Source organism: Quercus robur, chromosome 8 (assembly GCF_932294415.1).
Source record: "Quercus robur chromosome 8, dhQueRobu3.1, whole genome shotgun sequence".
Lineage (NCBI taxonomy): Eukaryota > Viridiplantae > Streptophyta > Magnoliopsida > Fagales > Fagaceae > Quercus > Quercus robur.
In genome coordinates this window covers 15,106,465-15,121,189 of record NC_065541.1, presented here as the reverse complement: position 1 = coordinate 15,121,189, position 14,725 = coordinate 15,106,465, and the positions used below count along the sequence as shown (strand labels likewise).

At 43.2% G+C, this 14,725-nt stretch overlaps 1 protein-coding gene and 1 long non-coding RNA gene across 2 annotated transcripts; both read left to right on the top strand.

Annotated features, from left to right (window-relative positions):
• The first annotated feature begins 765 nt into the window (after positions 1-765).
• Positions 766-3,888, top strand: LOC126694758 (uncharacterized). Its single transcript, XR_007645873.1, has 2 exons — positions 766-950; positions 3,576-3,888. It is a non-coding gene; the product is annotated as an uncharacterized LOC126694758 (long non-coding RNA).
• Positions 3,889-6,266: 2,378 nt separating this feature from the next.
• LOC126694755 (uncharacterized) lies at positions 6,267-8,571 on the top strand. Its single transcript, XM_050391251.1, has 4 exons — positions 6,267-7,090; positions 7,171-7,350; positions 7,424-7,821; positions 7,905-8,571. The coding sequence occupies exons 1-4, from the start codon at positions 6,298-6,300 to the stop codon at positions 8,436-8,438; spliced, it is 1,905 nt and encodes a 634-aa protein (XP_050247208.1). The 5' UTR covers positions 6,267-6,297; the 3' UTR covers positions 8,439-8,571.
• Positions 8,572-14,725: the final 6,154 nt, after the last annotated feature.

Here is a 14,725-nt window from a genome sequence, read left to right as displayed (position 1 = left end):
TTGGGTCTTGCAAATGAGGAGGCCTTCTCCATTTTTTTTTTTTTGACCAAGAGGCCTTCTCCATTTATAGAGGAGGGAAAGCCTTAGGTTGATATGTTGGAACGAGTTTGGGACTCTTCAAGGCTCGAATTTTGGAAATAATGAGTTAGACAAATTAATCATGAGTGGGAACTGAAAATCGAAAAAAGGAAAGAAAGAAAATGATCGAAAATCAAGGGTTCTAGAGTTGAGTGCCAAAATGGCAATTGGACCAAGAGTCCAAATTTGTGCTTGTTTCGATTTTTTTTTTTTTTTTTTTTTTTTTTTTTTTGTGAGTAGTTTTTAGAGTTACATTTGACTTTGGGAACGATTTTTTAGCCTTTATAAGAGTATGACCACGTTAGGGAATATTTATTAATTTCGAACAGTAATTAATTGCATCTAATTACAAATAATTCAACTAGTTGTTTAAAATCACTAAACTTACTCAAAAATTGGACTCTTAGAATTACTTAGGTGCATTCATCACTAGTTTTCTACCATTATTTTTTACGCTAGTTTGTAACTCCATGCATATTTAAGGGTCATTCTACTATTTTCTCCTTTTTTTTTGGGGGGGGATGGGGGGTATGGTACCCACCTAAATCTAAACCATTAATTGAATAAAAATTTGATCTGGACTGTTCATTTTATTTGGAGTAATTTAGAGTGAATACTGGTTACCGGTCAAACAAGTTATATATATATATATATATATATATAAAAGTAAAAAACACAAAAAGAACCCAGTATTCACTGTGTTAGCTTATATCATGCTTTCGATTCGGTTTATCTAAAGAACCCAAAATTCGGCTTCTTCTGTATTAGCTTCTTCTCTTACTAATCAACCACAAGAAGTCAAGGCAGCTAAACAAAACCCAAAGAAGAAACAGTATCGGCCGTTCTCTACCCAGCGACGATATTTGAAATAGGTTTGTCTTTCTCTTTCTCTTTCTCTCAGACGAAGTTGATTTTACTACTAATATATAGATTATTAAAGTTTCTTTGACTATCAATGCATGATTTGTCTTTAGTTTTATTCATTGTTAGTAATCCCTAATGCTATTAATTGATTTGGGTCTTTATTTTTATTATTTTGATAGGAGATTTGGGTGTTGTTTGTTAACTTTGTTTCGAAAGTTGATTTGGAATTTCCTCCTTAGAGACGCTAATCAAGGTTAATATACAAAAAGATAGTATTGGGTAAGGCAAATGCCTACACATTGAGTCTTATTAGATCTGATAAAGCCATTAACGCTAGTGTGTTGAGTTAGGATTTATCAAAGATTTACCATTAGTATGGGTAAGATTGAAATATGAGAGATTGCTATTATTTTGTTATTATTGGGGGTGCATTGGTCGTGGGGATAAGGATTGTAACTGCACTGAGTTTATCAGCTTGCATGTGTGTGTGTGAGAGAGAAACAAAATTTCAATACCCATGATTGCTTTACCATAATTCTCCCCCACTAGGACCACCACCACTAAATAAATAATATAAAAAAGCATAATAATAAAAAATAAAATTTGCTGTAATGGGAGGATCTGTCAACTATGCTTGTGACAAAATGTAATAGAATGGCAACTCAGTTGGTAGATTGGGTTGGTAGAGTAAATGAGTTTCATGTCTGGCTAGGGGAAGGCTTTGACTTCTTCAAACATTTGTACAACAAGAACTAGTAGTCTTGTTCCTTAATACAAATATTGCTATTTTAATTAAATTAAAATAAAAAGGTTAAGAGATTTTTATAGCATTATGTCCCCATAAGTCCTCTCTCAGCTAAGTTCTTTCTATCCATGGCATTCTTTAACATGGTACTGTAGCTTGAATTTTCAAAATATTGTCAATTGGTACTGTAGCTACTCAAAAATAGCTAAATTGAAATTTAGTGACTGATAGAAGTCAGTTCTTTACATGGAAGGAAGAAAAAGAGATAGAAAGTCATGCCCCTGTCAGACATCCAATTTATCTATTTTTTTCCTTTCTCTAGTCTTTTTACAAATCCTTTGCATGTGGATAAATAGCTGAAAAAATTACAGTGGACTTAAGTGGTGCTATAGATGAGAAGTTCGAATTTTAGTTGGTGGATTGGGAACTTGCTTGCTGTTCTTCTTAGTTGAAGTGTTTAGAATAAGGAAGCTAAGTAAATATAACCAAGCTTCGCTGGCAAATGATCGTAGTATTTGGGGAGGAAAGATCTTTGGAGGCATATTATTGGGATGAAAATGGGGTTTCCCAGGTGAGCGAATGACAGATATAGTGGGGAGCACTCACAGTTGTAGATGTATGCTTCTGTTAATTCTTGGAGTACACAAAAGATAGTTGATCCATTCTAGGAATCTCATGTTTGGTCAAGTTTGCCAAGATTGAGAATCAGAGTTAGTTGATTTACTGATGAGCCTATTATATTTCAATATCCTGATGGATGAGTGGGCTGACAGATAGGGAAGCGTAACATAATGTTATATATATGAGTGGGATGATATATATATATATATTTGGAATTATAGATCTTTTTGCTGCACTGTTCTCCTCTTCCAACCTTTTGATTGTCTTCTCTATGTTAGCAATGATGTTATCTTTTCTTTTTATCTTGTTCATTTCTTTCAAATACTGACCAAATGCTAGTCATTGCAATGTTTTGTAACAACTACAAATTAGATATTCTATATATATTTTTTTTTTCGTCACAATTTTTTTTCGATCTACAGTTTTTAGTTTGTTTGTTGGTTTTGTTGCTAGGGTTTACTCCCATGGCAGCTGAATATGACCTAGGAAGCCTTAGTTGATAGTTGCTTTGCTAATTTATGGAGTTTGTCAAACAATTCTGTATATTACTTTCAGTTCAGTCCTTCACATTTTTTTATTCTATAATTTTTTTTCCTTAGCTAAGTTGTTAAAGTTGAGTTGGAGCTAAAGCTCATTGGCATCTATGTTATTTGCAACTTAAACTTCCTGGATTCATATATTTTTCTAAACCTTATATATATATAAATATATATATATATATATATATTTTTTTTTTCCTTTTCAAATACAATTTAGCTTTACCTATTGAGGGGGAGGGGCAACCAGGTTTTTTGTCTATCTTTTGTTGGGGAGATAGTTGGGAGGAGGAAGAAAGAGCGAAATATTTTCTGGTAGAGAATATAAAAATTCCACAGAATTCTTACTTGCAATGAGGATTTTGATTTTTTATAATCAGAAAAAATGAAATGAAAGTGTTCATACTTCTGTTGTATACCTTTTTGAAATTATTTTTGCTCTATGGTTGGCATTGTTAGTATCCTCTCTTATTAGATATATCATATATGAAAACTACGACATTACATGAGTCCAGCACCTTTCGGTCTCAATTATAGAAACTCATTCAATGACCCTTTCGAAAGTGTTAGTAGATGATCATTAGCTGCCTTTTTCTTTTGACCTTGCCCTGAGATTCTTTAGACCAAGAAATAACCATCCTTTCTAAGACTGCTGTATTCTGAAGCAAGTCCTCACTACAAGTACTTCTTCTTCAGTTCCAAGAAAATCACCAATTTTGATACTTTTGCAGGCTCTCCCTCCCCATTGGTTCCTCAAATGATCCTTCAACTGCATAGCTGATACCAGATGAATAACCAAGTACTCGATGTGCAAGAAAAATTAGCCATGGTTGCTTTTGCCTATCAACTGATGCAAGCAATGCTCAATGAACTTGTATTGCTTGGTTCCTTCCCTCCAGTCATGTTTAGTGTCAGCTATAAAGTTTATTCTTAATATCTTTGTTCACATGTCAAAGATATTTTACTCACCATAAATAAAAAACAATTGTCAAATGAGTAAAGCATCAAATTACAGGGAATAAAGAAACAAAATGCAGAAGTACACATGTAGAAAAGATGCAAGGGATCTAGAAGTCATAGAATCCTTGAATACGTGAAAAGCAGATGGATCCCAGGCCAAATAAATTTCCAACTTCTTGAAAGTCAAATTTACTGAGTAATTGAGAATAAAGAAGTATACTGTTTCGATGTGCTCAAGAATCTCCTAACTTTTTTTTTCACCATCACTAACAATTTTTTTCCTTAGAAAAAGAAAAAGAAAAAAAAAAGCAGGAAAAAAGGTAAGGATTTATCATCACATGTTGTACATGATTGATGAGGTCCATTAAGTTTTAACTTATTACTCTCATTTTGAAATTTAATTGAATTCACATCAATCATTTTCATGAAAAATAATGTAGTGCAGGGGTGGACTCAAAATAGAATAAAAATTTATGACCAGTTACTAAAATCCAAGAATTTACTCCGAGATGATACTCATAACAAGCCCATGTATAAATTAAAATTCTTTATCTTCACTCCCATCCGACCCAAAATAAATAAATAAACAATAGATCAACACTATTTTTTACAAATGAACAAACTTACTTATTTATAATTTAGGAAAAAAATTGACTACTGTCTAAATTTGCCTTACATAATGAACAGGAATCAATAAAAACATCAACCAACACTGCAACATAGATAATCATAGAAGTTTCATGATTTAAGTATATTCAATCATCATAGTTTTCTCATCTGCTAGTGACCAAAAGGAATAATAGAAGAATTAAAACCTGCTGGGTTGTGTTCCTAGCAAACCTGCAAAACCAAAAGGGAACAAAAAATTTGAAATATATATAATAAAAAATAAAAACCATATGGAAAAAGGAATGAAAAAAAGGGATGTACCGAAATTTAGAGGCGATAAACGGCAGATATCGCAAACAAAGAGAGATGTAGAGAGAGATAGAGGAAACTGTATCTTTTATCATCGACATTGAAGGTAAGAAGATATGCTGCTACCAAACTGAGAAAACTGCGGAACAGGAAAAAACTCTAGAGCTCCGTGGCTTGTGGGATTCTTAGAGCTCCGTGGGTTTGTGGGATTCTTTGCTTACGAAAATTTTGAAATACAACCTACATTTTTTTCCACAGGAATTTCAATATAAAATTTTATTCTTTCTTTCCAATGTGAGAAAAAAAATAAAGGAACCATCAAATGTGACAAAAGTACAGTCATATGTGATGTTGGTACTGCATAATGTGAAGATGGTACCATCAAATGTGAGAAAAAAATAAGAAAACCACCAAATGTGACAAAATTACAATCACATGTGATGTTAGTACTACACAATGTGAGGGTGGTACCATCATATGTGAGAAAAAAAAAAAAAAACAAAGGAACCATCAAATGTGACAAAAGTATAGTCACATGTGATGATAGTTGATGACGTCGATTACCGTCACCAATGGGTCACACCGTACTCGCGACTCGAATTGAACCTGCACGACGAAACAAACTAAAGAATCCTTCAGAGAGCACCGGTGTGGTGCCGGCCAAAGACTCTCCGACGGTCAAGTTAGACTTCCTCTGTTTTACTTAGTGCGTTAGAGAGGGTTCATCAAAGCATACCTCGATTTCTGTGGGTATTACGCCTTTTATAGTGATAAGGGGTTGACTTTCCCTTTTTGGTTCCCACATCTTTTCAATGTGGGACTCTATTCCCAATTCTTCCAAACGTGGTGAGCAAGGATTCTCATTACCGGATCATGGGCCCTTGCTGCGTCAGTAGTGATGGGCCTTCAAAGCTGGGACCATACCTACGCAGGCCCAAGAGACCCAATCCGTCAGGCCCATTAAGGTAAGCCCATCATGCCCAATATTTTATCATCTTCAGTTGCCCCCTTCACCCCGATGATCCGTCACCTTTAAGGTCAAAGGATCAGTGGGGTGACGGTCCTTACATATGGATATGACGGATTCATGCAAAATAGAACGACGGTCCTAGCTGGATCAACCCGTCAAAGGGAGAATCATCCAGTTGACGGATACATGGCAGGTACAAATCTGTTGGTACGTACTGACAGGTTGTCAGCATTTATTAAGCATGCCACGTGTCACTCTCTGAATGGTCGTTGTATAGGATCGAAGCGTCGCTTCGTCTTCCGTGCACTTCCTATATATATAAGGCGCCTCACTCTTTCATTTTTCAATTTTCACTCAGAAAACACTTGTCAGAGCGAAGCCGTCAACCCTGTCAGAGCAAAGCCGTCAACCTTATCTGTGCAATCCGTCGAGGACGAATACTCGCTGATTACACCAACCGTCACCTGTCCTCTGCTAAGTTCGGTAAGTGCTTCTAATTTACTATAGTCAAGTTACATTCTCTTCCATGCATTGTTGTTAGGCTTTCCATACTCGTCAACACTTTCAAACCCGTCGGTCTTAGGTTTTATTGTCAATTGTAGGAAATGTCTAGTGCGTCAAGTAACCAGTCGGTGGTTCGTGATGGGACGGAATACGAGGATGTATACCCGTCCGGTCATAAAGACCAAGAGAGCCCCGGCGAAAGTAGGAGTCCGTCTGCCTCCTCTTCATCCTCAACAAATGAGGATGTGGAGATAGTCGAAGTAGAGGGTTCCGATGATGACGGGGATCAACAACTGGAGTCCGTTGTAGGCGCTGATGGACTAAGGCAGTTCATCATGTTGCCAGAGTGGACTGTTCATAGGTTTACATCCGTCATCAGGGAGAGACATTTCAGCACCTTCAGGACCAACTTCCAAATCCCAGACTATGTCTCCATCCGTCTACCATATGTGTCGGAGAAGTGTTATTACGAAGGGGTAGACGGTGTAGGAGTGTACGAACAGGCATTGAAGGCTGGACTTCGATTCCCGCTTTCTACCCTTCATAGGGAACTCTTGCAGTATCTGGGGTTGTCCGTCACCCAGATATCCCCTAACGCCTGGAGGGTCTTCATAGCCATGGAGATTCTCTACGGTGCAATGTCAAACGGGGAAAGGAAATTGACGGTCCGTGAATTTCTTCACTGTTACCGTCCAGACGAGATTTCTGGATCAAGGGGGATGTACAGTTTTGCCAGTCGGAGCCCCTTGTTGAAGGTGATCTTTGAGACCCCAGACTCAAATAGAGACTGGAAGAGTCGGTACTTCTTCCTGGAGGGTGATAGATGGATGAACCATCCAGGGGAGACGGAGTTCATGCCCGTCGACACAACTTGGGCAGTTATAAATCAGACACGTATGCATCCGTCTAAATTTTGTGTTGCTTTTCATATCCGTCCAGTTATATGTGTATATCTTGATCATCTTTCTTTGCAGGTAGACGGCGCCCACAAGTCAGCCTCGAGGAGTTTAGCTTCCTTGAAAAGGTTTGCAAGAAGACTACGCCGGAGGAAAGGACTTGGGCGAAGTTGGTGAACCCGAGGACCATACATTGGTACTGCGACGGTCCTGAGCCCACCCAAGAAGCGATAAGATACGACGAGCGAGTTCACAAACGTAAGCCCGTCAACTTTACTTTGTCATTTACTTTGCTTTATTTTGTTTTAATTTCATCCGTCATTATTTGCAGAGATGGATGACGCAAAGAGGAGAGCTTTGATCAAGTCCCAAGCCGTCAAGAAGAGGGAATCCGGCGAGGAGGTTCCTAAGGCATCAGCTTCAGTCCCTAAAAGGAAACTGACGACAAAATCCGACCGTCCCTTTAAGCAACCAAAGGTCTCTCTTGAACCTGTGGTTGGCTTAATGGCTGAGGGTAACAAGGCCGTCACCCCAGCGAAGCAGGGGAAGGGCAAAGGATTGATGGCGGTCCCAGACGATAAGCAAGAGAGACCTCCTTCCCTTCTTCGTGATGACTCCAAGTATGCATTGGAGAAACTGTCGTCCATCATCACGGCAGAAGACTATGAAGACCTGGGAAACCATTCGACGGAGGCCATGGGGGAGACGGGCCTCTTCGCCGTCGCTCAGGTTGGTTATGTTTGTCAAATAAGTTTTTGTTTTTCATTCTTCCTGTTACTTACATTATGTGACGGTCTCTCTTCTACTTGCAGTCCTTGGTCATGATGAAGGGACTACTTGACCGGTGTCTCAACCGTGAGAGTAGCTTGGACCGGGTGCGCGCGAAGGCGCAGCAGACGGAGGAAGAGCTCGGACAACTTCAGAGATGGAGGTCCAAGATGGAGAAGAAGCTGGAGCTTTCTGAGCAGGCGAGGAAGGAGCTTGAGGAGAAGACGGCCACTTCGCTGACGGTCATAGAGAACAAAGAAGCTGAGATAAAACGACTCAAAGAAGAGATCCGTCAGGCTAAAGTGGCAGCCGTCGAGGAGTACCGATGCTCGGAGTCCTGTTTGGGCGAGCTGTCGGACTCCTTCCTCCAAGGATTCGATGATTCCCTCCGTCAAGTCAAGAAGGCTTATCCAGAGCTGGACTTGACAATGGTCAAACTTGAGGACCAAGCCCAGACTTCTGCCCTCCCCGTCGCCTCCGAAAATACGGAGGACCTTTTTGGAGACGGTGCTGCTCAGGGAGACGGAGAGTCCGCCCCGTCGAAGGATGTCCCAGATGCTGAAGAAAAGAAAGATTGATGCATATGTACTTTATTTTGTGAACAATCCGTCTTTCTTTTTTATTCATTTTTTAAGACAAACCGTCCCTTTTTTTTTGTATTGAACATTTGCCTTTGGGGCTTTTGGCTTAAAAGTTCACATGCTTTTTATATTTGTTTGGTGCTCTGTTTAAAACTCCGTCTACCTTCTTGAGGGATTATTTTTGTGAGAATATTTGTTAATCTGTGATTATCCGTCCACATTGCAGACTTGTTATCTTGTGTTGATTGAGCATTTACATCGGTGAGGATTTTCCTTCTCCGTCTGTTTTGAGGGGTTTATTATGCGGACCGTCCACTTTGTGGCGTTGTTCATCACTTTTAAATATATCGCGTATTTAATGGACTTGTAGAAAATTTTAACGTAGCCAGTATACGTCCACTTTGCGAAAACGTCCATCTATTGTATCCGTCCACCTTGGGACTTTATTTCATGTAGGACAGTCCGTCCATCTCAAGGACTTTATTTCATGTATTTCAACATCTTAGTGATCCATCCACTTTGTGGACTAATTGCATCACCTTTGTGATCCGTCCACTTTGTGGACCTATGTCACATCACCTAAGTAGTCCGTCCACTTGGTGGACTTATGTTTCATCACCTTAGTGATCCGTCCACTTTGTGGACTCATATTTCATCACCTTAGTGATCCGTCCACTTTGTGGACTCATATTTCATCACCTTAGTGATCCGTCCACTTTGTGGACTCATATTTCATCACCTTAGTGATCCGTCCACTTTGTGGACTTTTGATTCATCACCTTAGTGATCTGTCCACTTTGTGGACTTATATTTCATCACCTTAGTGATCCGTCCACTTTGTGGACTTTTGTTTCATCACCTTAGTGATCCGTCCACTTTGTGGACTTTTGTTTCATCACCTTAGTGATCTGTCCACTTTGTGGACTTATGTTTCACTACCTTAGTGATCCGTCCACTTTGTGGACTCATATTTCATCACCTTAGTGATCCGTCCACTTTGTGGACTTTTGATTCATCACCTTAGTGATCTGTCCACTTTGTGGACTTATATTTCATCACCTTAGTGATCCGTCCACTTTGTGGACTTTTGTTTCATCACCTTAGTGATCTGTCCACTTTGTGGACTTATGTTTCACTACCTTAGTGATCCGTCCACTTTGTGGACTCATATTTCATCACCTTAGTGATCCGTCCACTTTGTGGACTTTTGTTTCATCACCTTAGTGATCTGTCCACTTTGTGGACTTATATTTCATCACCTTAGTGATCCGTCCACTTTGTGGACTTTTGTTTCATCACCTTAGTGATCCGTCCACTTTGTGGACTCAGGGTGATCGTCCCTGTAGGACGATCCGTCCACCTTGTGGACGTAGTGGGATCGTCCCTGTAGGATAATCCGTCCATCTTGCGGACGTAGTGGGATCGTCCCTGTAGGATAATCCGTCCATCTTGCGGACGTAGTGGGATCGTCCCTGTAGGATAATCCGTCCATCTTGCGGACGTCTATCGTTTCCGTTAACTTTTGTGGGCAATTGCAATGACATATATTCAAGTAGAAGATCAAAAATTGCATCTGATTGTAGAATGCGTAAAGGAAAAGTGCCTGCCCCCTTGGGCTTAAAAAAGGCACGACAATATTGTAGCAAAAATAGTTAAACAGTGCCAATAAAAGTTAATAATTCCCAAAAAGTCTTAAAAGAGAAACTGGTTGTCGTGTCGCTATCACTGGTAGTATTTCCTCAAGTGCTCGGCATTCCACGGATGTGGTAGCTTTTCTCCGTCTATTGTCTCCAGGTGGTATGTCCCTTTCCTTTTCCACGACGTAACTCTGTAGGGTCCTTCCCAGTTGGGGCCGAGTTTTCCTTGTGTAGGGTCTCTAGTTGTACCCATGACCCTCCTGAGTACGAGGTCTCCAACTTGGAAGCTTCTTTGTCGGACCCGGGAGTTGAAATGTTTGGACATGCGATCCTGGTATCTAGCGATCCTCTGTTCTGCTTCCGACCTGACCTCGTCTATAAGGTCCAGCTGTAGCCTCATGGATTCGTCATTCCTTCCCTCGTCGTGGTTGTGAACCCTGTAGCTTGTGAGCCCAACTTCCGCTGGGATGACTGCCTCGCTCCCGTAGGTCAGTCGAAACGGTGTCTCTCCTGTCGGAGTCCTCGCCGTTGTCCTATATGCCCACAGTATGCTTGGCAGTTCTTCTGGCCATATGCCCTTTGCCCCCTCGAGCCGAGTTTTGATAATCTTTAGCAAGGATCGGTTTGTGACCTCAACCTGACCGTTAGCCTGAGGATGGGCGGGGGATGAGTAGTGGTTTTTTATTCCTAGTTGTGAGCAGAAATCACGGAAGGGGCCGTTATCGAACTGCCTCCCGTTATCTGAGACAAGGACTCTAGGAATACCAAACCTACATACTATGTTCCGCCAGACAAAACTTCTAATGTTCTTTTCTGTAATGGTGGCCAAGGCTTCCGCTTCTACCCATTTCGTGAAGTAGTCAATGCCCACTACCAAGAACTTTAGCTGCCTTATCGCCGTTGGGAAAGGTCCCATGATGTCCAGTCCCCACTGAGCGAACGGCCATGGAGCCGTTATGGGGGTCAGCTCTTCAGCTGGCTGTCCGATAAAATTGCTGAACCTCTGGCATTTGTCGCATCTTTTAACATAGGACTCAGCATCCTTTTGCATGGTCGGCCAGTAATAACCAGCTCGTAACAGTTTGTGCACCAACGACCGCGATCCAGAATGGTTCCCGCATATTCCTTCGTGTACTTCCCTCATCACGTAGTCTGCCTCTTCAACCCCGAGACATCTTTGGTAAGGACGGGAGAAACCTCTCTTGTAAAGAATGTCTTTTATCAAGACGAACCTTGCCGCTCGGACTTTTAGCTTTCTCGCTGCCTCCTTCTCCTCAGGCAATATCCCGTCCTTTAAGTATGAAGCTATCGGCGTAGTCCAGTTTCTTTCGGAGCGTATCTCCTGCATGTTGTCGGGGTCTATTAGCGGAAAGATTTGAACAAAGGGAAGTACATTACCCAGTGTTATCATGTGTTCTGCTGAAGCGGCTTTGGCTAGCCGATCAGCGAGCTCGTTGTCTCCCCTGGGGATCTGGACGAACGTTGCTTTTAGCCCGTCGACTCTAGCCCTCACTTGATCGAGATATCTCTTCAACCTTTCCCCTTTGCATTCATAATCTCCGTTTACTTGATTGGTCACGACTTGAGAGTCGCAATGCACGACCACACTTTCAGCTCCGGCGGCTTTGGCTAGGTCGAGTCCTGCTGCTACCGCTTCGTATTCTGCTTCATTGTTGGTAATGGGGAAGTCGAGACGGACCATACATTCAATCTTGTCTCCTTCAGGTGACAGCAATACTATGCCGGCTCCTCCAACTCGCTTATTGGATGATCCGTCGGTGTAGATGTTCCACTGGGGGGGTTCTTCTGCCCCCTTGTCCGCGTCATGCGTAAACTCAGCTATGAAGTCGGCTACAGCTTGTCCTTTGATGGCCACACGTGGACGATACTTGATGTCAAACTCACTCAATTCTATTGCCCACAGCGTCAGTCGACCTGCGGCCTCAGGATTACTTAGTGCCCTTCGCAAGGGCTTGTCGGTCACTACGTTCACGGTATGGGCTTGAAAGTAGGGCTTGAGCTTGCGAGCCGCCGTGACCAACGCAAAAGCGAGTTTCTCCATAGGTTGGTATCTTTCCTCGGCACCGCGGAGCGCCCGGCTGGCGTAGTACACGGGCTTCTGTGCCCTGTCCTCCTCTCTGATTAAGGCCGCGCTGACGGCCACAGTGGAGACGGCCAAATAGAGGAAGAGCTCTTCACCTGGTTGCGAGGGGCTCAGTAGAGGTGGTGAAGATAGATAGGTTTTTAACTCCTCGAATGCTCGTTGACACTCGTCCGTCCACTCGAATGACTTTTTCAATGTTCGGAAGAAAGGTAAACATTTGTCCGTCGCTCTCGACACGAATCTATTCAATGCCGCTACCTTGCCGTTAAGGCTCTGTACTTCCTTCACGTTTCTCGGGGGGGCCATCTCTATTATGGCTCGGATTTTGTCCGGGTTAGCTTCAATCCCCCTTTGAGATACCATGAATCCTAGGAATTTTCCTGCCGTTACACCAAACGCGCACTTTCCTGGATTGAGCTTCATGTTGTAGGATCGGAGTGTGCCGAATGTTTCCTTGAGATCTTCCAAATGGTCTTCCTCCTTCCGGCTCTTCACCAGCATGTCGTCGACATAAACTTGGACGTTCCTCCCGATTTGCTGTGCGAACATCTTGTTCATTAGTCTCTGGTATGTTGATGTTGCCGCCTTCCACGAGTTGAGAGTGGGCCGTCCAATAATAGCATTGTAGGCTGACGAGCAATCGACCACCAAGAATGTTACGTCCTTGGTGATTTGTTGGGGGTAGTCTCCTACCGTCACCGGTAACGTGACGGCGCCCAAAGGGAATATCCTACTCCCCCCGAAGCCAACGAGCGGGGCGTTTGTCGGTATTAGCAGCTCTCTATCAATCCTCATTTGTTGGAATGCCGGATAATACATGATGTCGGCCGAACTACCGTTGTCGACCAACACCCGGTGGATGTTGTAGTCGCCTGCCCGCAAGGTGACGACGAGTGCATCGTCGTGTGGATGGTGTAGGCGTCTTGCATCCTCCTCCGAGAACCCGATAATGGGGCCTTCCCTTCTAGCCATCTTTGGTACCGTGCCTGCCAGCTGGACATTCTGTACCATCCGAAGGTACGTTTTGCGAGCCTTTTTGGACGATCCGGCCGCAGCTGTTCCTCCAATTATCATCCTTATGTCCCCTATTGGGGGCCTTGGCCGCTCGTTTTCTCGACGGGGGTGTTGTTCTTGTTGGGGTTGATCCATTCTTTCCTTGCTGACGAACTTCTTCAGCTTTCCTTGTCGGATAAGGTTTTCGATTTGTTGCTTCAAGTCGTAACAATCGGCAGTGTCGTGACCATGGTCACGGTGGAAGCGGCAATATTTGTCTCTTGACCTTTTGTTGGGATCACTCTTCAGCTTTCCCGGAAACGTCAGGGATCCTTCGTCCTTAATCTGCATTAGGACTTGGTCTATCGGAGCGGTCAACGGGGTGAAACTTGTGAACCTTCCACCCATGGGTTTTGGACGTCTCTCGTCCCTTCGATCTCCCATCCGCCCTTTTTTTTGCCCCTGGTCCTGTCGGGGATCCTCTTGTCTGTCTCTTTTCTTCGGTCTGTCTTCTCTTGCTAGTAGAGCGTCTTCAGCGTTCATATACTTGGTGGCCCTGTAAAGCACCTCCGACATTGTCTTTGGGTCGTTTTTGTATAGGGAGAACAAAAACTTACCCCCCTTCAGCCCGTTTGTGAACGCGGCCACCAATATTTTGTCGTCGGCTTCGTCGATCGTGAGCGCTTCTTTATTGAAGCGTGATATGTAGGCCCGTAACGTCTCCTCCTCTCTCTGCTTGATGTTCATCAGACAAGCCGTGGATTTCTTGTACCGATGTCCTCCAATGAAGTGTGTAGTGAACTGAGCGCTCAGCTCTCTGAAGGTGCCGATGGAGTTTGGTGTCAGGCGGCTGAACCAAATCCTTGCCGCGCCCTTCAGGGTTGTAGGGAATGCCCTACACATAATTGCGTCCGCCACTCCCTGGAGGTGCATCAGGGTCTTGAAGGTCTCTAGGTGATCGAGGGGGTCCTTGACTCCGTCATAACTGTCCATGCTCGGCATGCGGAACTTACTCGGCAGGGGGAAGGAGTTGACGGACGCCGTAAATGGCGAGTCAGTCCGGTTGACAAGGTCGTCAAGATCGCTGGACACTCGCCCCTTGAGAGCGTTCATCAGGACTTCCATCTGTTCCTTCATCGCCTGCATCTCTGCGATGATGGGTTGTGGAGCTGTGTCCGTCACTGAGGGGATGCTAGCGTCCCGTCGCACTTGTTTGCTCGGTGCGTTGCTCTCCTGCGGTCCGTCATTATTTCTCCTCTCCGCACTGTTCCCTTCTTGATCTCCCTGGCTATTCACGGCTGCACTCTTTTGATTCAGCTGTTCCGTCAGGTCGTGGTTTTGTTTGGTGAGGCGCTCCACAGCTGCGGCGAGCGTCTTGACCTGTCTCTCAAGGGCAGTCGTAGGAGCTTCTTCTTGGACGTCATTTGTGGTTGCCATCGAGCGCGTGAGTACCATGTAACTCCTTTATCTAGGAAATGTTACCGTACCCGGTCGTCGACTTCCCACAGACGGCGCCAACTGATGACGTCGATTACCGTCACCAATGGGTC